The following is a 26,591-nucleotide window of genomic DNA, read 5'->3' on the forward strand; positions in this document are numbered from 1 at the left end:
AAGTCTACCCTGTGACGTGATGAGGTCAAAGGTGTGTCCGATTAGCTGGCTGATGAGTGTAATTTTCTGATTTAGATCAACAATGTTTTGTTGCTGGTTAAGTTTATTCTCACCCCGCGTAAATGTATATATCCTCATCATAACATGAAATCACTTTACTGCGGTTTCCCATTTTGACTGACGCACTGTTCAATTCTTGTCGCTATTCACGCACTGAACGTCATGACAAGTCACTGTTTTGGAAAGCAATATGCAGAGCATTTATCCTGCGCTGCGTCAAAACATTCTCCTTATATTACCTAAAATAAAATAATCTTACCAACCCCCGCGAATTCATACAGAATTTGCAAGTATTTTGAGCCCACAACAGAAAGATGTGCAGAAAATAAATGGGAGGGGTGCATTTAGAAATTTCCTTAGATTGCCTTCGCTCATTTTTACTTTGTTTCATGGACAGCTGTTATCGTATTAAAGCCTGGCTGATGTTTTAGATAACAACCCTTTATATTTCCCTTAATGATTTGCTGAAAACCTGCATAAAGCTAACAAACTGTGCCCCTTTGGTAGACAACCACCTCCTTTTTTCCTTTAATTATTATTTTTTAGATAAGGATCTAAGCTTAACCCCAAAAGGGAAGCTCTCAGAAAAGGAGAAAGTGTCAGTCTTTTCCCCACCCCAGTAGTGTTTCAAAGCAATGGTATTGGGTTCTTTATCAAAGAGCCATTTTCTTTGGGGGGGTCTTGTGAGTTTTTTTAGATCATTCAGAATGTTGCTGAACTGTTGATGGGTATGTTACGAAACATCTCAATCCAAGTTTTCTACATTTGGGTTTGATTCATAGTTCATTTCGATTGTGCTCATCTTGAAAAGACCTTTATATGTTTGTGCCTGTAAGCTGTTTGTAATTTTGCTCATGTCGGAAAGGAGGCTTTGATATTTCTCTCTGGGTTTTGATTTATAATAGAAAAGGCTACAACCTTATGAGGAAGATCAAAATCACGTTTTGCTAATTGTATCATGGGTGAAGATAATTGTTGTGTTATTTTTCTCTTGATGCTAAATAATGTAATCTTTTTATTGCTAATGAATTTTTAGGTATTTGAACTAATTAAAAGCCTTCCCAATCCATTGGGATGATGTTCCAATGGCAAAAAAGAAGAATTGGTTTGATCGTTTGAAGAGGCTCTTGGGTTCAGGTACCAAATCAAAGCAAGAAAAGGTACAGCTTTTTAATCCGCATATCCTCTCTGTAATCAATACCAGCTAGGCTTTTGGTATCTCTAACACGTTGAGCTCATGATTGCAGAAGGAGAAGAGGAGGAAATGGGCTTTTGGGAAATTGAAGTCCAAATGCCTACCTTCTCTCCCTGCTCCATCCCTGAGGAGATCGAGATCACTGAGCGACGCGGAGCATGAGCAGAGCAAGCATGCAGTGCCGCTGCTGCTGTTGCTGCTGCTCATGCAGCTGCTGAAGTTGTCAGGCTCACCGGAACGCCTGCACCATCTCATCATCGGACGCAAGAGATTGCGGCTATTAGGATTCAGACTGCATTCCGCGGGTATCTTGTAAGTTCTTTTGCTAATTAAAGAAAAAAGGCTTATTTTCACTTTGGTACCCCAAACTTTACCGATTTTAGCTCGTTGTTGATACCCCAAAGTTTCAATCCCGTTTCACTTTGACATTTGCGTATTTTCTGTTAAATTTACATTGCATGTGATCAAAATCTAGAAATGAAGTTGAAATTTGTGGTATGAAAGTGAAAAAATGGGTAAAGTCTGGGGTGCCAAAGGGAAATTAAGCCAAAGAAAAAAGTGGGAAAGGAAAATACTTCTCCTTGCGTAATCTTCATGCATAGTTTTAAGCACTATTTGTTCATATAGTAGGATACGAGATTTTGGATTCACGGAATAGGAAGTATCCTCTGTATGAGATAAAAATGTAAGATCTATATTCTATATACAACAATTAGGTGTTCTATAAAATTTAATCTTTGTAGAACTCAGATGCAAATTGTTTCATGAAACTGGGGCTATTACTTCAGATTATTATCCTATTTTTTATACGATTGAGAGCCTATCTTCAACTTTTAGTAGGGTTGTGAAAGTTCCATCTTTTATCATTAGGCACTGAATGGTTGATCAAGATGCTATTTCGTTGAATGTGGAATTGTAAAAAACAAAAAAAAAAAAGTGGGAAACCACTATTTTGTGTATCTTATATGAGCCAATGAGATCTTTCACATTCAATTACCTAGATTTTAAAATTTTTAATTCATTAAGAAAAATGACCCGAATGATCCACATCATTTAAGTTACTTGAAGATGATCCTGTATGGTTCTTGCTTGGTTTTGAGGTTACCGTCGACAGACTACCATTTTTGTACAACAGAACTTTTATCTGAAAACTTTGGCATTTGATATAGGTGCGATGGTGTCTGTTGAATTGGCATCTATCATGCCATTTTGTATGGCCTCCACATTGTTTCATTTCTTCTAGCCTTGTATTAGTAGGCTAGTAGCTCCCTCAACTATGATGTTTTTCTTCCATCGCGTTCATTTGTCTATCATAATTTTAGTAGGTCCCTCAACTATAATCTACCATTTGTGCTAACAGTATGCTCATTGTCCTTCATAACACACGTCAAAACGATTCTCAATAACACTCATTTTTGGTTTTGTTGTTTATGCGAACAATAAGGATGGCTGATCTTGTAGCCATCAAAAATCTTTTGACTTCATAGACAAAAACTGTTGTGATTATAGTCCAGCAAAATTTTCCGCTTCAAGGACTGCTTTATTTCGTGAAGAACTTCCTATTTTATCTTAGACTGTCAGCATGAATTGCTGATCCTAAGTAAGTAAATGTTCCCTCCTGACTTCTAAAAGTTGGATCTATTATTTTATTTATTGAGTAAATCATCAAGTTAACAGCCTTCGGGATGATATCTTGATGTGAGCCATCTTATTCACTATTTTGCATTCCTCAGTATATTGCAGTACCCAGGCACATGCCTTGTGGCAAGAAGTGAATACAATACAAGCGAAACTCGTATGTCGGATTGTGTATATAATATAATGTAATATACATAGGGCTATATATCTAGCACGCTTTTTCTGGAATACAGATACGCTCACTTGCCCTTATCATATTTCTTTTGCATGTGGGAAATAAACAAATCCAATTAAAGCAACAGATAGTTGAAGAAACAAATAACCAAAGTTACACGTATCAATATTTCTATGTCCATATACGGCACATCATAATCTAAATTCTGACAAGCCTTGAGTTGAATTCCTTTTTTAGCATAAAATAAATAGAAGTTGGTTATAGAGACAGAAATTGCTAGAATAAACAGTATGAAAAAGTTAATCATGTTTAAATATATTACTGAATAATTATACATGAGCTTTTTGCTTGATTTTTCTATGTTTTCAATAGAAACTTGTTTTTAGCTTGTTGACCAAAGTCATTTTACAATTCATTGTGAGGCTCTTAATTTAATTCCAAAATCATCAATTTCCTCATAGATCTCAACATTGATTTTTACAAAAAATATTTCCAGTCAAGAAGTGCACTGAAAGCATTGAGGGGTTTGGTCAAGCTTCAAGCCCTAATTCGAGGACAGGTAGTGAGGCGTCAAACAACAAATACACTGAAAGGATTGCAGTCCCTTATGAAGATTCAATCACAGGCTCGTGCCAGTAGAGTGAGAGCTTTAGTTAATAATCATTCTCATGACTGCAAAGACGTAGCATATAGAAAAATGAAGAATTCAGAAGTTAAGAAGGCAGATGTAAGTGTATAAAGTCTCATTGTTTTTTCCAACATAATTAGTAGTTTTATTTTATATTGTTTTGTATATTAAAATAGGTGGATTCTTTTACTAAGAGCATGAACATTACTTATTTTTTTATGGAACAAAGGATTTTATAGTAATATGTCACATCATGCATCGGGCAAATGCATTACTTTTTAGCTAACTCTGCCGCCTTCTCTCTTCTTTCTGTCTTTATATTTTCCTCCGCGTGTACCTATTTTATTGTTATAATTCTTATCATTAGAGATTTAAATTTTCCGAATATTCCTACTAGCTCACATTGTGAAACTGATGTCAACATTTAAAACTCTTGATAAGGTGGGAGAGTAGGAAAATGAAACGTAGGACCAAAGAAAGTTGAAAATCACACTTATATTTAGTATAATCATGATATGTATATTCTGTCTGAATTAGCCATTTCTTTTAAGTGGTTCAGTGGGTTTAGGGACCTAAAACATTGATTTGAAGTACTGCAACATTTAAACTACCACACTAGAGAGGTGCTACAGTATCATTAGAGGTCACCTCTTTCTGTTCGGTTCCCTGTAAATAACTGCCTCCGACTTCCAATTGAATTGCAGCAGATTAACCATGGATTCATAGTTCCAACTTTCATACACAGAAACCTACATTAGACTGTTAATTTTTTCCATTCAAAATTACTTTAATCCCTTGGTTATCTTCTATTAGAAATGTCTCTACATTAGTCACTGAAACTGCCATGTTACGGACCAAAGTCACTCAAGATATGTCAGACACGATGAATGGCAACATCCGTGATAAGACAGGAGGCTGCAGGTTTTCAGTGGCAAAAAGTGATGATTGTAGTCAAAGACACTCAAAATGAAAAAAGGAAAGTCAATGAGCAAAAAGGTGCAGATCTTATAGGAATAAACAAAAGGCTAAGTGCTTCCAAGCTTTTCATCATAGATCAATTTCACGCCTTTTGGCAGAATTCCATCTAGAACCACCAGACCGTTGATGTTTTATGCATTCACGATAATGACCCAGATGTCGCTTTTCCATATATTTATGATTTTAGAGCCAGTAGAGCCACCAGACCGTTGATGTTTTATGCATTCACGATAATGACCCAGATGTCGCTTTTCCATATATTTATGATTTTAGAGCCAGTATATGGTTGGAGATTGCATTAATTTCGTATTAAAGCTCTCTCATTGACTATCAGATTTTGAGATTCTGGTGCAGGACTATACTATCATATATCTTTTTCCTCATTTTCAAGAGTGCTATCAGGTGGTTACTTTATATGCATATTTATAACGTTGTATACAGAAATTAGTACGGTTGCTTTCTATTATCCACTTTACGAAAATTAGATATATCTTGGTTTGATAAGGTCATAATATATCATTCCTCTCATTATACAGCTTCAAGAAAACAATGGAAAGAAGTGGAACAGCAGCATCCTATCAAAGGAGGAGATGATGACCTTACTGAATAACAGGAGAGAAGCTGCACTAAAACGAGAGCGAGCAATGGAATATGCATCATCTTATCAGGTAAACAAAAATTTCTCTACACACTTGCACCATCAAACTTCTACTTTGACCTCCTCTTGCAATATTTTATATATATTTCTTTCGTCAGGAGCGAAGGAGACCCACAACACCAGTATCTACAAAATTAGATCCTGATATTGAAGACCGCAGATGGAGCTGGCTTGACGATTGGGTAGCTCAACCTCTCAACAAAGACATCCCTGATATTTTCTCAACACCATGTAGAGATAATCACAATACTAAAGAAAAGTTTTTGGCAAGGAGATCATTCAACCGATCACGAAGAGCTTCAGCTAGAGATGATGATTCCTTCTCAATCTCCCCTTCCTTTCCAAGCTATATGGCATCTACTGCCTCTGCTAAGGCGAGATTTAGATCATTGAGCACACCAAAACAACGATTAAGAACAGTTGACACTTTCTCTGAGTTTGGTGCTCAATATAATGATAGGCTTCTATCGCCTTTGCCGTCGGTTGTAAGTGATGTGGGATTAAGCAAGATTCAGACGTCCCCGCGACCAAAAAGTCGAGCAGGACCTGTAAAATGCTGTCGCTCTTCAGATTATCTCAGCTTTGATTCTGATTCATTTCTGAACTGGGATCAGCAGAATGCTTTTAGGTGATCCTCATAAACTAAGTTTGTGCAGGTTTTGCAAGTTCCTGAATTACATTGTATGGTTTTTTCCCATGAACAGGCTTGGTTTTCTGTGCAACCATAATCTTTTTGAACGTTATGCTGGATTGTCGTGACAATTGATTATAGAATAAGAAATCCTGTGATTTCATTTTATTTCATGATCAACATGACAATTTATTTAAGATTACATTCTATATCAGTCCTTTGTTTCTACTGGAAGTTGATTGGATAAACTGGCTGTTTGTTTGGGTAAAATAGTCCCCAGTGATTCTCAATCCCTTGTGGTTCCTTCTGGTTCTCATTGAACATGGAAAAAATGTAGGCCTCAATACTTTTTCCAGGTCTCTTTGGCGTCCCTTGCGCGACATGCCTGATCAGATTCTGATTGTAAGTTCTTGCGTTGTCGATCGTCGCTGCAGTCCCAGCTGCAGATGGCCACCCGCTCTCAGATGTGACAATCACCACGCTTGACCCTCCGACCCTCTCTAGGGCCGAGTACGTTGCGTCCATCAGCGCATCAAACAAGTTCTGATAACTTAAGTTGCCATCTTGAACCACAGTCCCTGGTGCAGTAAACAGTGCGTAGTCAAGACGTATGCTACCCATATTGCCCGTGTAGCTGAAGTATGGGTACACATTTGCCAGAAGTGGCGACGCATTATTGACCAGAAACTGCACGATCGGTGTCATATATGTCAGGGCATTGCCGGAGAATGTGCCGGCAGAAGGAGGGTATGATTGGCCGATGACGCCCAGAGACACTGCAGTCGACACTTTGATTGAGTTCTGTAATCCAGCAGATGATAGTGAGCTGTGTATGTTTTTCATCGCCGGGAGGACGTACTGGGCGAGATTGCCGGGGATAACCTCGTTGCCGACAGCGATGTACCGGAACTGGACGGCCGGCCAGTAGGCCTGGACGTTGTTCTGGACCCAGGAGTTTGCTGCACTAGGGTCTGAGGCTAGGTTTCGGAGATCAGTTCTTGGGACATCAAGGATGAGGTTGATGTTGGAGCCCCTGAGCGCTTGGAGGGCTGCTTGGTTTGGTGCATAGAGTCTCATGCTAGTAATCCCTTTGGATTTGTAGAGGTTGACGACTTCATTTGGAGGAGGGAGGTTGTTCCCTTGCATCCCATAACAAGCTCCAATTGCTTGCACATCTGAAATAAGTTAAAATGAATAAAATGTATCATAGGATTCTCCGATATACAGTGATGTAGTTGATCTTAGCTTGGTGAATCAAAGGGGAGAGAATCCCACGTAACCACACACGGCGAGGATAGGATACTCATTATTCTTTATGTACATATCTGCGCTTCATTAGATGTTCATTTCTTATTTCCATGATATACTCTAGAAATTATGTCCCCATTTCTTTCATGTTTTCGATTATATCTGATTGAACTACAAGCACGTGTCATGATGTAAGGATTATTGTCTACGAGGGTGAAAGGATGTTTTATTTAAAACTAATAAAAATAAAATATCTGATCATAAGATGTTGAAAAGAAATATGAAAGGCAATAATTAACCCATCAACATCTAAATCCAATTCACAACTCAATAATAGGAGGCAATTTAACAGATGCTAAGATTAAGCTCTTACATTTGTCTGCATTCACGCTTTAACATGTTTACAAGATCATCATGCTCTAAAGATAGATTATTATTAATTCTTTGAAGACCGTCAAAACCTTGTTAGCATTAAAATGGATCCTTTTATATTCTATACTATAAAAAGAGTTCTCTCTTGTGACTCCCACGCTGCATCAATTTTGTGTGTGTGTGTGCATATACACACACACACACACTCTGTGTGGCACAGAGCATGGCCAAATTTAGTCAATGTAAATTTCACAAGTATGTACATTATGAAAAATCAACTATATAGCATGATAAGAACATAAGATACTATGATCTTTATTGCTTCAAAAAAAGATACTATGATTTACTAAAGTTGTAAAATATCTAAATTAAGGAGCAAAAGAGAGAGAGAAAGGAAGTACTTGTTGAGATCACAAACATGGTGGAAAGAACCAAGGAGATAGCGAGCATGGGGATCATGTTCCTTGCCATGAGTGAATTCTTTTGATTGAGTGTTTTAGCATTTATGAATTATGTACTCCTTATATAGACGTTTAGGTTTACAACTAGCCATAGGTGATGTTGCCTTTGTCAATTTATCCATGGAAATTTTATTTATTTATGTTATATATTTTTTTGCACGCTAGACTGATCACCTAGGAATACATTTCTACGTGATGTTGACAAGCCTATAGATAATGGATTTAAGTATTATGGTTTTGTCTCTTTACGACTAATCCACACATCAAATTCCAAGCATTTTAAGGTGGAAAATTTATACAATTCCACAAAAGAAAAGAAAAAAATGTGGAAGGGAGAAAATGTAGGAGATAAACCTTGAAGTTGAAAAACAGAAGTCTTAACTATTTCCAGTGTATAGATTTTTTTTTAGTTCACCGAAATTGTAGTAGCAATATGAGTCTCGGTCGCATGTAAGTGAGCTTGCAGCAACTAATGTTGCATGTAGTTGTACTAGCAATTGTTTGATTTGTACAGTTTAGAATCTAGTCTAGTCGTCATGCATGTATCTTTTGAGATACCAGTTTTTTTTATTTTATAACTTCTGTTGGGGATTGATTGCAATTGAAATTATAACTTAGTATTAAGTTCATTTGTAGCTCAAAAGATTGCAATCGTCACGTATACCCAAATCTGCATAAGTCATCTCTATAACTTGAGGGATTTTGTAATTGCGGATGTAAATACATTTATTAGTTTGCAGTGATAATAAAAATTATAGTTGATCGGAATTAACCTGATCACATGCACCTACAGTTGCAACCACTCTACAAATGGTGTGATCCCTGTCTAGCACAGCTGTAAAATGGAGCAATGGATGGTTTTTCAAGAGCTCAATATCTCAACAAAGGCTGCCTGTACATTTTTCTCTCTCGTGACATTCAATTTATAATTCCATGATACCCACCTTAAGTCCCCGTACCAAATATAAACTATGTCTACGTTTATGTGTTATTCAAAAAAAAAACATTATATATAAAAGTCATGCTGAGAAGGGTAAAAGACAATTTTCCAAAAGAATTGATTAGTCTACGTACGTCTCGACATCTAATTCTAACTTAAGAATTAAGATGTCACGATCCAAATATTATTAAAAGATATTATTATGACTTTTAATGCAAAACGTGGATACAGATCACTTAGAAGAAACGTACGCTTTGGGAGGCGTCTAAGGTAGGAAAATGTTTATTTATTAATTAAAAGATTTTGGACTAGAAGTTAGACATTTTTCCACCAATTAAGAGAAAATCAGTAGCCAAACTTGTTTGCATATGGATTAGATCGATTAGTCACCAAAATTGTGAGATTTGTCAAATGGAAATGATTATTTCGTTAGGAATTTTTTTTCCTTATTGGCGTACATAATGTGATGTCTTAGTTTACTGGACACGTAATTACTTGGGTTATTGTTATTACTGTTCTCTAATTAGTAAACTTAAGGAGCGAATTACTGCTAATTATCCAATGTGGGCAAGTAAGATTTTAATATCACTCCCTAGAATAATTAATGTTCTTAAATTAGCAAATAGGAACGATCTAAGGTTTTATTTTTTCTGACAATTGTCTAGTTTGTAAGGCTAAAAAAAATTAGGGAAAATTGTTTTAAGGCCCCCCAAAAAAGAACCGGTTGTGGCCCAGCCCACTGTATTTTTTTTGGTGTGATCAAGCCCCAAATACCCAACTCATTAAAGTTTCAGCCCCTTTGTCATTTCCTAGACAACTTTGAGAGCACAGTTCCTCTGTAAAGACGAATTTACCCTTGTAACTGTTCGTCCCCAAATCCGCCCTCCCTCTTTCTCTCGTTCTCTCGCTCTCGCTCTTTTCTCTGCAGACCCACAAATATCCCCAAAACTCGAACCTCCTTCACCTTGCGAACCCAATTTGAAAACCCTAGACGAGAATTATAAGAGAAAATGCCGAAGAAATCCACAAGGAAAATGACGAAGAAAATTATAAGAGAAATGGCTAATAACCCTAAACGACGCAAGGGTGAAGTAGACCAGATTCAAACGGAAGCGGACGTTCGTCCCCGGCGTCGGTCGGCACGACTTGCGCAGGAGGAACTACGAAACTTATCCCCCTCCACCTCCGCCTTGATATCTCACGCCAGCGATTCTGTTCCGCCATCCTCTGATGATGAGGAGAGTAACGAGGCGATGGAAACCCTATTGAGCATGAAAACTCAGGAAAATCGAGAGCGCAAGAGGAGACGCTCGCGGGAGGATGTGTCCATCTCAAAGAAGAAGTAAGTTCCCAATCAATTGATTTTAATTGTGGGTTGGAAGAAATGCATGTAAACAATTATCAATTGTTGATAGCTAGTAGCAATGCATGTCAATAATCTGTGTTTGTTGTTAACGTTTACTCTTAAGAGTCAACGTTTACTCTTAAGAGTCAACTTTTAGCTAATCATGTTAATAAAACGTGATTTTGACTATGTTAATGCCTTTACTGTTGATTGTTACGTAATTTAAAGTTGAACCACTTGTTAAGAGTAAACTGTTGTTCATCCAGGATAGTTGCTGCTTTAGGTGATATTAGGCCCAGTGCCTGTCTTGGAACATATTGTTCCTTCATGCAAAAACTGCAACCAAAACTGAAGAAGTGGCATTGGGATGCCTACAAGGGCTGTAACTTTGAGCACTATGTGTTCTTTGGTCCCCTAGCACGCGATCGACGGGCACTAGAGTATGTGCTCAGCCATTATACTGGCGAAACTGATGAGTTCTCTTTTCCCAACCCCAAGAGCGATTCTATATTTTCAGTGAAATTTGATGAAGAGTGGTGCATACTCACACAGGCTTTCCCATTGATGGGAGCCTGATCTACGGGAATAGAGACTCTCACAACGACTTTGAGGCAATACTTTGAAGATAAGAAAGAAATGCTAAAGGCCAAGCCAAAGGCAAAGCAAAGGCCAAGGCTACACCAGAAGCTGGTAGCATGATGAGATATGTCGAGGTAGTTGCTGGAAACAACTTGTTGAGTCCTCTGATAATAAGGACATTGAGGAATTTTGTGTTGCTTTCAGATATATTGTACCAATGTGCAACGATTTGTGCCCAACAGCTCTCTAAGGCATCCAAGACAATTGTTATCAATATGTAGATAGTATCGAAGAGATGAAGACGATTGCGTGGCTAAATTTTTTTGGATGAGACGGGGAAGGGAGAGAGCATTCAATTGCCTGTTCAACAGGATGAGGAAAGCCAGGAGTTACATACGTACCTGGATGCACCGCTCATGCCCTGTATGTAAATTTGATCTAGTTAATAGGAGTCATGGTAACAGGCCATTAGAAAAACAATGTACCACATTGGATGTTAATAGTAAACAATGTTAAAATCAACATGTTAAACTGAAGTTTTGACATATAAAGTAAGTTAGCATTAATAGAATGAAAGGTTAACATGTTATACATAAATTTAAACATATAAAAATTAAAGTTAACATTAATAAGTGAAGGTAACATGTACCCAATAATGTTAACATGGGTTAGTGAAGTGAGGCTAGCTATTAGTATGTTGTAGTTCAAGAAAGAGTTATCAAGTTAATTATTTTGACAATTGATCCTTCTACTTCTGACAGTGTGTGGTACTTGAGATGCTGGCTATAAAAAACCAGCCCTAAACTTGAGGGTGGAAGCCTCGTGACCAAACTGGGTAAGGGGAGCGGACGGCTGAGATCGGCTGAGGATGGATACAATCTCTCTAAGGCCAAGAAGCAAGCCATAAAACTTGAGGAGAACCAATTATCACCAGCTATTGATGGGGTGAAAAATACCCTCAGGGAGCCAGCGGAAGAAGATTGAATTCACTCAGCTTTGGGAAAATAACTAACAAGCCCAACGTCTGGCGAAGAAGAGAAAAAAAGAAGTAATGGGCTGACCAAAGAGCAAAACTAGGCGAGAAGATGAACGAGGATAAAAGTCAGAAGGCTGGAAGGCAATGAAACGGTGATGGGCCAGAACCAAAGGAGCTCATCTGTGGTTACGTAGAAAGCAGCAATGACTCTTTACAATCACAGGCATGATTTATCATTGAGTTAAATATTATCGTTAATCATTAATTTCATTTTCAATTTGCATTGTTCATGTTAACTTCTTTTTAGGGTTCATAACTATCTGCTTATCTTGTGGATTTAACAAGGGTAAAAGGTAATAGGTGTACTTTACAGATTTTGCCCAGCATATCGCTGATTCTTTTTCAAGGAGAAGATGAAATAGATATAGTTGAGCGCCTGTATAAAGAAGAGCAAATTCATTTTGGAGAATAGGCCAATATAAAATTGGAAATTGCTCCACGGCTGTCAAGCGTAGCAAGCGCCTTCATGGGATGCTTGCTCCCAGGAGAACTATAGGTTGATACAATAAATGGCCTATGAGGGTCGAAGACTTGATTGACCCGAAGACCTGAAGAAAATGTGAGGGAACTTATGTCACAAAACGTGATAGGCATAAAGGGTATGCAATGAGGCAAACAGAAGAAAGAGTGTTGATTCTAATGATAGGGGTGATATGGGGATGATGGAAAATTGTTTTGATTATGATATGTATCGAACAATTGGCAGAAGCTTCTCATATTGCCGAGGCTGGTTGCGCAAACAAGAGAAGGAGGGCAGCGAAAGGTGAATGTCAAGAAAATGGAGGTTGCGTATGTGGAGAAAGGCGCGTGCATAGCAAGAGGACGAAAGAAAGAGGAAGAGAGAGAAGATGAGAAGAAAGAGGAAGAGCAAGAGATGGAGAAGAAAGAGGAAGAGAGGAAGAATGACAGAAAAGAGAAGAGCAAGAAGATGGAGAAGAAAGAGGAAGAGAAGGAGGCAGCGAAGGAGGAATGGCAAGAGATGGAGGTTGACAAAGAGGGATAAGCTGTGCTAGTACGGAGGGGGGGATTAAGGGGGAAAAAGGGAGGGATAGAAAGGTCAGTTTTATCGGAAAGAGGGAAGAAAAAACTTGTGTCAAGGGGTATTAGGGGACCAAGTACCAGAAAGAGGACTCGCTCACATCTAGTCCGAACCCCTTTCACTGAAGGAAAGAAGAAGGACGGTCGTCCAGAAATAATTAATATATCACCACACAAGGATGAAGAGAGGGAGAAAATCAGGTTCTATTGTAAGCCTGATGAATGCACTTGGGATATTCTTGGGAAGAGGAAAATCAAGAAGAAGGAGGAGGCTCTATTGAAGTTGCTAAACGAGGGTATTCCCAACGTTGATGATTTTAGCATACGTGTGATTGATAGTGAAGGAACCTTCGTTCACAACTATAGAGTGCCTCAGCATATAGCAGCAAAGCTCACACCAGATGAGAACAGATGGCTCTCTCAGTTCTGCAATGAAACAGCCCATCAGTAAGTTTAGACATTCTGATTAACCGTGGCTACATTATGTTAACTTTTATTGTTACATGTTAATGATTATAGGTTTATGTTAACTTTCATAGTTACATGTTAATGATTATAGGTTTATGTTAACTTATACCTGTTTGTGCCAACGTTTGCCAAATCATGTTTATATTTGCAAATCCAGTTAACATATAGCCTGGTTTATGTTAAAATTTGGATCTTATTGTTATGTTTCAGGTCACGTAGTATTGTTAAGACATTGAACAGCAGCGTTGATTCAACGGAGCTTCTGTATCTTCTACGTGGAGGGCGTATCGATGACCATGCAAGTTCAATATGCTACTCTCAATATGTTAATCTTTTACGCAATACTTGGATTTACTGCATGTTGAGATGTTATGCAATCTAATTTGCATCTTCTGTTAACAGGTCATGGAAGCTCTTGTGGATAGGCTCAGCTCATGGCTAGAGAGGCCAGAAATTGCTTCTGTTGGCATGAAATATGGGGTCGTGTCAGCATTTTTCTGCGTAAGCATTAGCTTCAAACTCCCAATGTTTTTTAACTCCTGTTTACAAATGGCTTATCATTATTTGCTTGGCAATACAACATAGCATTTATGCAGTGAACCCAGACTATGCACATTTATACACCTCGTTCATACAAAAGCATGTCGCCGCAAAAAAATCAGTACTCCTTATCCCGCTCGTGCGGCATGACCACTGGCATGTTGTTGAAGTAAGGTTGGACGAGGATGTTATCAGGCATTACAGCTCTGCAGGCCACAGTGCATACTTGGAGCCAGTAAATAAAGTAATTGATTTCATGGATCACATGAAGGCTGGTTTTGATCCCAATAATGTTTGGAAGAAGTACCGATATGAAGCCGTCCCTTGCGAGCAACAGCGAGGAATGTTAGTGTTTCACACACTTAAACATTTTCATTTTATTCAGCATCAAATATCTAACTATCTTTCCAATGTATATGATGTAGGTATGATTGTGGGCTTTTCGTTCCTTTATATATAACGGCTATAATACAAGGGACTGATACCAGTCAGGTAACTAATCCCGCTGACGAGGCCGACGTCATCCGTGCCAAGCTTGCAGCTGAACTCCTAATTGAAGGATGGGAACAGAAAAATTACGTGGATGGGCTACAAAAGGATGGGTGAATGATGTCAGAAACAGTTATGTATTGTGCATATTGTTGTGGGGGCAAAACTAACAGGCATATTAGAACAGATGTATAACTAGGGAAAGGTCCAGAAACTGGTTGCTAGTTAGAGATGTTATGTGGTATCAAAACTTTTTATTTAACTGGTGGGTAGGTTGGATGAGGAGATGTAAGAAACTGGTTGTTTAACTGGTAGACAGCGGAATCTTTGTTGCTAAAATGTTTGGAATGCAATACATAACAAGGATGATAAGGGATGATAGTATATGTCACTGATGTTCCGACACAAAACTTGCATTGGCTGCCATATAAGTATGAAAGATAACATATAGCGCTGAAAGTTAACTACTTCCAATAAAAGTTAACCTGTAGCTCTGAAACTTAACCACTATCAGAAATAGTTAACATGTAGCTCTAAAACTTGACATATATCAGTTAGAGTTAACATATAGCTCTGAAACTTAACCATTTATAGTAAACATTAACATATACACGTGATACTTAACCAAATTCAGTTAGAGATGACAAAGATGATGGATATTAGAACCATACAAAAACAACACATGAAGAAAGAACAAAGTTTCCATTTTTCAACTTCGCGGTTTGCTTGCTTCAGTGCTTTCTTCAACTGCTTTGCCTTGACCGCCATATCATCTTCAACGAGGACTTCTGGGCAATCTGGAATATTGCTACTTACCATTGCATCTTCACTGTGAGCCCAAGCGAAAAACTTATATTGGCTCTTTGGGAAATTTGCACATCCCCAGAAGAATCTACCCTTGTTCCTCCCATTTTTGTACTGCTTCATGGGTGTTGGAATGTTACAAAAACAACATACCTCTTCCCATGACTGAGAACCCTCTGACGTTTTCATCTCGCAATCTCAAGAGGGAATGAAGGGAAAGTTAGAACTTCTATTAAGCTTATAACTTTCCTATGTGCACATTTTATATTGCTTAAGGATCAACTTACTAGCCGTTGGAATATGGCTGTTTGAAATGACTGGTTGCTAGCCGTTAGAACAGTGACTCATATGTTGGAGAAGTCACCTATTTAAACTCAAAATCTTGACATGACAGGTGAAGATCTGAAAATGTCTCTCATGCTTGCAGTTTCTATTAACAGCATGAACAAAATGAATCTAACAGGCATTATCACAGATTACAAAAGTACAACGCTATATACTTAACAACTTTAAAACCATCTATATGTCTCATACAAAAGTATTGTTGTTTATGCGTCTTGTTTCAGCTTCTAACAACAATACTTTTGTATGAGACATATAGATGGTTTTAAAGTTGTACTTAACAACTTTAAAACCATCTATATGTCTCATACAAAAGTATTGTTGTTTATGCGTCTTGTTTCAGCTTCTAACAACAATACTTTTGTATGAGACATATAGATGGTTTTAAAGTTGTTAAGTACAACTTTAAAACCATCTATATGTCTCATACAAAAGTATTGTTGTTAGAAGCTGAAACACACTAGTCACGGATGGGCTCATTGCAGGTTGCTCTATTGTGACCTTCAACTTTGCACCGAGAACATTTGACGGGCCGTTTGTATATGGTTCTGTTGTTTATGCGTCTTGTTCTATTTCTTCCCCTCCTCTTAGTGGTAAGTGGTGGCAAAATCTGGATTTCATCCTTGGGCACACTCCGCTTCTCATAGTCTGGTATGGGATATAATATTTCGTCGTAGCTCTTCTTAAACGCTTCTACGGACATGAACCAATCACAATATTGATATACATCTCTTTTCATATAAATAATGGCTGCACAAGCATGGACACAAGGAATACGGGTTACGTCCCAAGCTCGGCAAGTGCATGTTCTATTCTCCAAATCAACGCGAGTGGTTCTATGTGATTGCACTTCGAAAATATCATCTCTAGATTGCCTAATCTCTAAAGTGTGCCCTTTTTCCATATTTTCCCTAACAATCTTCTCAGCTTTAGGACAAAGATAGCTTGTCCACTTACACGCCATTATCCGTCTGTTGTTCATGCGAGTCATAAGTTGTTTTCGGATATGCTCCACCATTTGCAGGATACGTAACAAACGGGCTTCACGTATCCAGCTGTTAAAGGATTCTGCGACATTAGAGGTTACATGGCCATATCTGCAAAGGTCAACATTTAGAAAGTATGATGGGCATATAATATGTTATCTTCTTAACAAGTGACCATAAAACTTAACCTATACTGCTAAAGGCTAACATAAAAACATCATAGTTAACATATATTGGTTAAAGTTAACATATATCAGCGAAGGTTAACCTATAAAAAGGATACTTCACATATATGCATAACAGTTAACATCAACCGCAAAACGTCATAATGATTGAATGCATACCTAATGCCAGGGAAGAAGGCATTTGCCCAATGCTCTGGCGAGTAATTAATTCCAATCTCATATGTGGCTGGAGCCATCTCATAAATTTCCTTCATGTAGTCGTTCCATTCCGCTATAGTGTATTTATAGCAAGCAGTTTGGAGCAAATTCCCCAAAACCTGTGTGTCCTTTGCCTTCATTCCCAAATCCTTGAGCTTTGATCTAAAATTTTCAACTAGATACAGAACGCAGCGTGAGTGAATTGCTTCAGGGAAATATTCTCTCACGGCTTCTCGAATCCCCTTGTCGGCATCAGAAATAATTACCAATTGGTGGGGGGATTGTACGGGTCCAACCTTTCATACAGTATGGACCACAGGCCTTGTAGGAACCATCTCCAATTATCAACATTTTCTTGATCACATATACAATACGCAAGTGGAAATATCCCTTGGTCTCCGTCGTAGGCTATGGCGCTCAGAAGCATGCCTTTATATCTGTCTTTCAAAAAGGTCTCATCCAAAAATAAAAGGGGTCTACACCCATTTAAGAAACCCTGGATGCAAGCAGCATAACATATAAACAGTCTTCTGAACCTTCATTCTGGTCAATGCAAATGTAGCTTCCTGGATTCGTTTGCTTCAACATTTGCTCATACCTGTACAACAATGCCGCTTCTGGACATGTAAATAAATATAATACATTGGAACATAAGGGTAACATATTAACATTAAAGCGGCTACGATAAACATTTGCACACAAGTTATAAATTAACTGTAATATTTACCATCTTAATTGATCATAAGCCTCATAGCTATCACCATACATATCCTGTTGCGCTCTTTCTTTGCCCCACCATATCTTACTGTATTCAAGTCTCAATCCAAAACGAGTGAGGAAGTCCTTTTGCACATCAATTGGGCGGATTTCAGGTCGTGCCTTTAATACCGGTCGCAATTGGGCTGCTATGAACTTGCGAGATGCCCGTGATTGCCCTGACAAGTTAGAATGTTGAGTTCTCTTTTCCCAACCCCAAGAGCGGTTCTATATTTTCAGTGAAATTTGATGAAGAGTGGGTGCATACTCACACAGGCTTTCCCATTGATGGGGAGCTGATCTACGGGAATAGAGACTCTCACAACCGACTTTGGAGGCAATACTTTGAAGATAAGAAAGAAATGCTAAAGGCCAAGCCAAAGGCAAAGGCAAAGGCCAAGGCTACACCAGAAGCTGGTAGCATGATGAGATATGTCGAGGAGTTGCTGGAAACACTTGTTGAGTCCTCTGATAATAAGGACATTGAGGATTTTGTGTTGCTTCAGATATTGTACCAATGTGCAACGATTTGGTGCCCCAACAGCTCTCAAGGCATCCCAAGACAATTGTTTCAATATGTAGATAGTATCGAGAGAGTGAAGACCATTGCGTGGGGTAAATTTATTTTTGATGAGACGAAGAGAGGCATTCAAATTGCTGTTCAAGGGATGAGGAAGCCAGGGGTTACATACGTACCTGGATGCATGCCGCTCATCCCTGTATGTTGCATGATCATCTGGCTTGACATTTGATCTAGTTAATAGGAGTCATGGTAACAGACATTAGAAAACATGTACAACATTGAACGTTAACAGGTTATGGATAAAATCAACATGTTAACATGAAGTTTGACATATAAAAGTAAAAGTTAACATTAATAGGTGAAAGTTAACATGTTAACATAAACTTTAACATATAAAAATTAAAGTTAACATTAATAAGTGAAAGGTAACATGTACCCAGTAATGTTAACATGGGTTAGTGAAGTGAAGGCTAGCTATTTAGTATGTTGTAGTTCAAGAAAGAGTTATGCAAGTTAATTATTTTGACAATTGATCCTTCTATTCTGACAGTTTTGGTACTTTGAGATGGCTGGCATTAAAAAACCAGCCCTAAACTTGAGGTGGAAGCCTCCGATGACCAACTGGGTAAGGGTCGGAGGGACGGCTGGATCGCTGAGGATGGAGACAATCGTCTCTAAGGCCAAGAAAGCAAGCATAAAACTTGAGGAGAAACCAATTTCACTCAGCATTGGATGGGGTGAAAAATACCCTCAAAGGGAGCCCAGCAGGAAGAAGATTGAATTCACTCGCTTTGGGAAAAATAGAAGTGTAGGTTGTCTAAAAATCATTGCAGATAGCTGATTCCCATCTGGGAAGCAAGAGAAAAAAAGGAGTAATGGGCTGACCAAAGAGCAAACTAGGCCGAGAAAGATGAACGAGGAAGAAAAGCAGAAGGCTGGGAAGCAAGAGAAGGTGATGGGCAGACCAAAGAGCTCATCTGTGGGTTACGTAAGCAGCAATGACTCTTTACACATCATAGCATATTTACATTGAGTTAAATATTTTATCGTTATCATTAATTCATTTTCAATTTGCATTGTTTCATGTTAACTTTCTTTTATGGGTTTTCATAACTATTCTGCTTAATCTTGTGGATTTACAAGGGTAAAGGGTATATGGTGTACTTTACAGATTTTGTCCCAGCATATCGCTGATGCTTTTTCAAGAGAAGATGAAATAGATAAGTTGACGCCTATAGAGCAAATTCATTTTTGGAGGAATACGACCAATATAAATTGGAAATTGCTCCACGCTGTCAAGCGTAGCAAGCGCCTTCAATGGGATGCTTGCTCCCAGGAGATACATAGGTTGAACAATAAATTGGAGCGCTATGAAGGGGTCGAAGACTTGATTGACCCCGAAGACCTGAAGAAAAATGTGAGGGAACTTATGTCACAAAGTGATAGGCATAAAGGGTATGCACTGAGGAAAAGAAGAAAGAGTGTTGATTCTAATGATATGAGTGATAAATTGGAGCGCTATGAAGGGGTCGAAGACTTGATTGACCCCTAAGACCTGAAGAAAAATGTGAGGGAACTTATGTCACAAAATAATAGGCATAAAGGGTATGCACAGAGGAAAATAAGAAAGAGTTTTGATTCTAATGATAGGGGTGATATGGGTGATGATGGAAATTGTTTTGATTATGACTATGTATCGAACATTGGCAAGGAAGCTTCTCATATTGCCGAGGCTGTTGCGCAAACAGAGAAGGAGGCAGAGAAAGGTGAATGTCAAGAAATGGAGGTTGCGTATGTGGAGAAAGTCATGCATAGCAAGGAGGAGAAGAAAGAGGAAGAGAGAGAAGATGAGAAGAAAGAGGAAGAGCAAGAGATGGAGAAGAAAGAGGAAGAGAGAGAAGATGAGAAGAAAGAGGAAGAGCAAGAGATGGAGAAGAAAGAGGAAGAGAAGGAGGCAGCGAAGGAGGAATGGCAAGAGATGGAGGTTGACAAAGAGGGGAAAGCTGTGGCTAGTGAGGAGGATAAGGATAAGGTGCAAGTTTACAGGTTAATTATCTAAGATATATGTTAACTATTATATGAACATGTTAACTCTCATTGGAACATGTTATACTTTTCTTGAACATGTTAACTTTCGTATTTATGTGTTAACTATGTCCATTGTCTGTTAAATTCCACTGCTCTATGTTAAGTTTTAATCAAAATGGTTAAATTTACACCCAGTTAGTTAACTTTTGGTGTGCTGTGTTAACCATGCATATTGTTAACTTTCATCATAGTGCTGGTAACTTAAGTTATAAGAAGATTATTTGACATAGTGTGCAGGATATCTCACTGTTTGATTAAATTGTGCAACAGGGATGCCTATTTGAATTCAGATTATAGTTGTCCTACTCCAGGAAATGCATCCAATTCAGAGAGAATCCAAACTGATTTTCCGTCTGGTGAGATTGTAATGAGGGTTGATGATATTCTCAATAACACTTCGAGCATTCATCAATGGTGGCACACAGCATTAACTGAAAATGGGCAACAATTTGAAACCGTAACTGAATTGAGACTAGCTTTGCAATACTATTCCATGGCCAAAAAATTTGAATATGAATTTCTAAAGAATGAACCCAAATGTATCCGTGTTTGTTGTCGATATAAGGAGACGTATGGATGCCCTTGGATGCTCTATGCAGCTCCTGTTAAAAATGATAAAAGAATGGAAATCAAAAGGTTTGTGAATGAACACAGTTGCGGACAACATTCTAGCTTGTCAGGGCAATCACGGGCATCTCGCAAGTTCATAGCAGCCCAATTGCGACCGGTATTAAAGGCACGACCTGAAATCCGCCCAATTGATGTGCAAAAGGACTTCCTCACTCGTTTTGGATTGAGACTTGAATACAGTAAGATATGGTGGGGCAAAGAAAGAGCGCAACAGGATATGTATGGTGATAGCTATGAGGCTTATGATCAATTAAGATGGTAAATATTACAGTTAATTTATAACTTGTGTGCAAATGTTTATCGTAGCCGCTTTAATGTTAATATGTTACCCTTATGTTCCAATGTATTATATTTATTTACATGTCCAGAAGCGGCATTGTTGTACAGGTATGAGCAAATGTTGAAGCAAACGAATCCAGGAAGCTACATTTGCATTGACCAGAATGAAGGAAGGTTCAGAAGACTGTTTATATGTTATGCTGCTTGCATCCAGGGTTTCTTAAATGGCTGTAGACCCCTTTTATTTTTGGATGGGACCTTTTTGAAAGATAGATATAAAGGCATGCTCCTGAGCGCTATAGCCTACGATGGAGACCAAGGGATATTTCCACTTGCGTATTGTATATGTGATCAAGAAAATGTTGATAATTGGAGATGGTTCCTACAAGGCCTGTGGTCCATACTGTATGAAAGGTTGGACCCGTACAATCCCCCCACCAATTGGTAATTATTTCTGATGCCGACAAGGGGATTCGAGAAGCCGTGAGAGAATATTTCCCTGAAGCAATTCACTCACGCTGCGTTCTGTATCTAGTTGAAAATTTTAGATCAAAGCTCAAGGATTTGGGAATGAAGGCAAAGGACACACAGGTTTTGGGGAATTTGCTCCAAACTGCTTGCTATAAATACACTATAGCGGAATGGAACGACTACATGAAGGAAATTTATGAGATGGCTCCAGCCACATATGAGATTGGAATTAATTACTCGCCAGAGCATTGGGCAAATGCCTTCTTCCCTGGCATTAGGTATGCATTCAATCATTATGACGTTTTGCGGTTGATGTTAACTGTTATGCATATATGTGAAGTATCCTTTTTATAGGTTAACCTTCGCTGATATATGTTAACTTTAACCAATATATGTTAACTATGATGTTTTTATGTTAGCCTTTAGCAGTATAGGTTAAGTTTTATGGTCACTTGTTAAGAAGATAACATATTATATGCCCATCATACTTTCTAAATGTTGACCTTTGCAGATATGGCCATGTAACCTCTAATGTCGCAGAATCCTTTAACAGCTGGATACGTGAAGCCCGTTTGTTACGTATCCTGCAAATGGTGGAGCATATCCGAAAACAACTTATGACTCGCATGAACAACAGACGGATAATGGCGTGTAAGTGGACAAGCTATCTTTGTCCTAAAGCTGAGAAGATTGTTAGGGAAAATATGGAAAAAGGGCACACTTTAGAGATTAGGCAATCTAGAGATGATATTTTCGAAGTGCAATCACATAGAACCACTCGCGTTGATTTGGAGAATAGAACATGCACTTGCCGAGCTTGGGACGTAACCCGTATTCCTTGTGTCCATGCTTGTGCAGTCATTATTTATATGAAAAGAGATGTATATCAATATTGTGATTGGTTCATGTCCGTAGAAGCGTTTAAGAAGAGCTACGACGAAATATTATATCCCATACCAGACTATGAGAAGCGGAGTGTGCCCAAGGATGAAATCCAGATTTTGCCACCACTTACCACTAAGAGGAGGGGAAGAAATAGAACAAGACGCATAAACAACAGAACCATATACAAACGGCCCGTCAAATGTTCTCGGTGCAAAGTTGAAGGTCACAATAGAGCAACCTGCAATGAGCCCATCCGTGACTAGTGTGTTTCAGCTTCTAACAACAATACTTTTGTATGAGACATATAGATGGTTTTAAAGTTGTACTTAACAACTTTAAAACCATCTATATGTCTCATACAAAAGTATTGTTGTTAGAAGCTGAAACACACTAGTCACGGATGGGCTCATTGCAGGTTGCTCTATTGTGACCTTCAACTTTGCACCGAGAACATTTGACGGGCCGTTTGTATATGGTTCTGTTGTTTATGCGTCTTGTTCTATTTCTTCCCCTCCTCTTAGTGGTAATTGGTGGCAAAATCTGGATCTCATCTGTGGGCTCACTCCGCTTCTCATAGTCTGGTATGGGATATAATATTTCGTCGTAGCTCTTCTTAAACGCTTCTACGGACATGAACCAATCACAATATTGATATACGTCTCTTTTCATATAAATAATGACTGCACAAGCATGGAGACAAGGAATACGGGTTACGTCCCAAGCTCGGCAAGTGCATGTCCTATTCTCCAAATCAACGTGAGTGGTTCTATGTGATTGCACTTCGAAAATATCCTCTCTAGATTGCCTAATCTCTAAAGTGCGCCCTTTTTCCATATTTTCTCTAACAATCTGCTCAGCTTTAGGACAAAGATAGCTTGTCCACTTACACGCCATTATCCGTCTGTTGTTCATGCGAGTCATAAGTTGTTTTCGGATATGCTCCACCATTTGCAGGATACGTAACAAACGGGCTTCACGTATCCAGCTGTTAAAGGATTCTGCGACATTAGAGGTTACATGGCCATATCTGCAAAGGACAACATATAGGAAGTATGATGGGCATATAATATGTTATCTTCTTAACAAGTGACCATAAAACTTAACCTATACTGCTAAAGGCTAACATAAAAACATCATAGTTAACATATATTGGTTAAAGTTAACATATATCAGCGAAGGTTAACCTATAAAAAGGATACTTCACATATATGCATAACAGTTAACATCAACCGCAAAACGTCATAATGATTGAATGCATACCTAATGCCAGGGAAGAAGGCATTTGCCCAATGCTCTGGCGAGTAATTAATTGCAATCTCATATGCGGCTGGAGCCATCTCATAAATTTCCTTCATGTAGTCGTTCCATTCCGCTATAGTGTATTTATAGCAAGCAGTTTGGAGCAAATTCCCCAAAACCTGTGTGTCATTTGCCTTCATTCCCAAATCCTTGAGCTTTGATCTAAAATTTTCAACTAGATGCAGAACGCAGCGTGAGTGAATTGCTTCAGGGAAATATTCTCTCACGGCTTCTCGAATCCCCTTGTCGGCATCAGAAATAATTACCAATTGGTGGGGGGATTGTACGGGTCCAACCTTTCATACAGTATGGACCACAGGCCTTGTAGGAACCATCTCCAATTATCAATATTTTCTTGATCACATATACAATACGCAAGTGGAAATATCCCTCGGTCTCCGTCATAGGCTATGGTGCTTAGAAGCATGCCTTTATATCTGTCTTTCAAAAAGGTCCCATCCAAAAATAAAAGGGGTCTACAGCCATTTAAGAAACCCTGGATGCAAGCAGCATAACATATAAACAGTCTTCTGAACCTTCCTTCATTCTGGTCAATGCAAATGTAGCTTCCTGGATTCGTTTGCTTCAACATTTGCTCATACCTGTACAACAATGCCGCTTCTGGACATGTAAATAAATATAATACATTGGAACATAAGGGTAACATATTAACATTAAAGCGGCTACGATAAACATTTGCACACAAGTTATAAATTAACTGTAATATTTACCATCTTAATTGATCATAAGCCTCATAGCTATCACCATACATATCTTGCTGCGCTCTTTCTTTGGCCCACCATATCTTACTGTATTCAAGTCTCAATCCAAATCGAGTGAGGAAGTTCTTTTGCACATCAATTGGGCGGATTTCAGGTCGTGCCTTTAATACCGGTCGCAATTGGGCTGCTATGAACTTGCGAGATGCCCGTGATTGCCCTGACAAGCTAGAATGTTGTCCGCAACTGTGTTCATTCACAAACCTTTTGATTTCCATTCTTTTATCATTTTTAACAGGAGCTGCATAGAGCATCCAAGGGCATCCATACGTCTCCTTATATCGACAACAAACGCGGATACGTTTGGGTTCATTCTTTACAAATTCATATTCAAATTTTTTGGCGATGGAATAGTATTGCAAAGCTAGTCTCAATTCAGTTACGGTTTCAAATTGTTGCCCCTTTTCAGTTAATGCTGTGTGCCACCATTGAGGAATGCTCGAAGTGTTATTGAGAATATCATCAGCCCTCATTACAACCTCACCAGACGGAAAATCAGTTTGGATTCTCTCTGAATTGGATGCATTATGTCGAGTAGGACAACTATAATCTGAATTCAAATAGGCATCCCTGTTGCACAATTTAATCAAACAGTGAGATATCCTGCACACTATGTCAAATAATCTTCTTATAACTTAAGTTACCAGCACTATGATGAAAGTTAACAATATGCATGGTTAACACAGCACACCAAAAGTTAACTAACTGGGTGTAAATTTAACCATTTTGATTAAAACTTAACATAGAGCAGTGGAATTTAACAGACAATGGACATAGTTAACACATAAATACGAAAGTTAACATGTTCAAGAAAAGTATAACATGTTCCAATGAGAGTTAACATGTTCATATAATAGTTAACATATATCTTAGATAATTAACCTGTAAGCTGAAGGGTTAAAATGTACCCATCAGCGTTGACAATTATTTTTCCCCAAAGTAGCATCGAAACCTGAAATCACAATTTCAACATCCCACATATACCAGTTTCAAGCAGAGTTCATTCTATTACTTACAAATCAGTAATAACTTTCTGTTTTTTCCTCAGTAGGACACTACTTGGCATCAACATCTTGCATTTTAATCAGAACAATTCTAGTTATTTACTTGCGTTCCAACGTGCACTTAAAATCATGCAGAATATAGCATTATCGCCTGACGGCACCATGCTCATCAACTCTTTGGAACCCGTTGCGGGTTCAAATTTATGACGACGGTTATACGGTTACATTCAGGGGATTTAAAGCCCAGAGGGGTCATTGAAAGTTAACCAAAAGATAACGGTGTTTACATCACACTAAGCACAATGTTATAAAGAGTTTATTAATTACTTACAATTCTTCCCTGACGTGGAACACTCTACATTAACAGCAGCCTGCATATGAATCTCCGTACAACCAATATTTCGATTGTGCTCCAACATGCACTTCAGGTCAGCTTCGTTCTCAACCGAAAAACTCAGGTTGGGTGCCTCTCAGATTTATATATCAGGGAAAAAGATTCTTCAGGTACTTTCAATCTTTCAGCCACATCATATTTCAGTTCATAAAAGCTTGTTGTCGACATTAGCTTCATAAATATGGCATTCTCGCCTAAAGACACCATGCAAATCAAGTCATCGGCGGCCATTGGGGGGTTGAGAGTTATGAGGACAGTTAGAGGACAGTTATGAGGAGGTGAGGAGTAATTGAGGTGATTTCAGCCGCATAGGCGTGGTTGACAGTTGAAGAACATACCCTAATTTCATTAATGAGAGAGTGAGAGCTAGAACTAACCGATTTATAGTACCGTCTGATGAAGCAGCACAGTAATGGAGGGAGCGCGCGCTTTTTCCCCCGCTTTCCTCCGTCGCTTCGCCTTAAATGCGATGGGAGCGGTCGCCGCCAG

General features: G+C 38.6%; 5 protein-coding genes across 5 annotated transcripts; 2 read left to right on the forward strand and 3 right to left on the reverse strand.

Annotated features, from left to right (window-relative positions):
* LOC109849216 (protein IQ-DOMAIN 14-like) lies at positions 448-6,131 on the forward strand. Its single transcript, XM_020419034.1, is given in 7 exon segments — positions 448-788; positions 1,097-1,220; positions 1,308-1,431; positions 1,434-1,567; positions 3,565-3,795; positions 5,211-5,342; positions 5,431-6,131. Coding segments are annotated over 6 exon segments (1,230 nt in total). The 5' UTR covers positions 448-788; positions 1,097-1,145; the 3' UTR covers positions 5,965-6,131.
* LOC109849218 (glucan endo-1,3-beta-glucosidase-like) lies at positions 6,027-8,065 on the reverse strand. The gene is made up of 2 exons (XM_020419036.1): positions 7,985-8,065; positions 6,027-7,138 (listed from the first exon to the last, which is right to left on the reverse strand). The coding sequence occupies exons 1-2, from the start codon at positions 8,052-8,054 to the stop codon at positions 6,189-6,191; spliced, it is 1,020 nt and encodes a 339-aa protein (XP_020274625.1). The 5' UTR covers positions 8,055-8,065; the 3' UTR covers positions 6,027-6,188.
* Positions 16,086-17,619, reverse strand: LOC109847139. Its single transcript, XM_020416383.1, has 4 exons — positions 17,593-17,619; positions 17,291-17,490; positions 16,956-17,156; positions 16,086-16,722 (listed from the first exon to the last, which is right to left on the reverse strand). Exons 1-4 carry the CDS (start codon positions 17,617-17,619, stop codon positions 16,086-16,088), a joined length of 1,065 nt encoding a protein of 354 aa, XP_020271972.1.
* Positions 20,147-22,889, forward strand: LOC109847140. The gene is made up of 6 exons (XM_020416384.1): positions 20,147-20,319; positions 20,632-21,249; positions 21,363-21,378; positions 21,485-21,684; positions 21,819-22,019; positions 22,253-22,889. Exons 1-6 carry the CDS (start codon positions 20,147-20,149, stop codon positions 22,887-22,889), a joined length of 1,845 nt encoding a protein of 614 aa, XP_020271973.1.
* On the reverse strand, positions 23,017-26,333 carry LOC109847141. Its single transcript, XM_020416385.1, has 7 exons — positions 26,217-26,333; positions 25,587-25,656; positions 24,657-25,314; positions 24,528-24,543; positions 24,222-24,421; positions 23,887-24,087; positions 23,017-23,653 (listed from the first exon to the last, which is right to left on the reverse strand). The coding sequence occupies exons 1-7, from the start codon at positions 26,331-26,333 to the stop codon at positions 23,017-23,019; spliced, it is 1,899 nt and encodes a 632-aa protein (XP_020271974.1).

The sequence above is a fragment of the Asparagus officinalis genome, chromosome 7 (genome assembly GCF_001876935.1).
Source record: "Asparagus officinalis chromosome 7, Aspof.V1, whole genome shotgun sequence".
Classification (NCBI taxonomy): Eukaryota; Viridiplantae; Streptophyta; class Magnoliopsida; order Asparagales; family Asparagaceae; genus Asparagus; species Asparagus officinalis.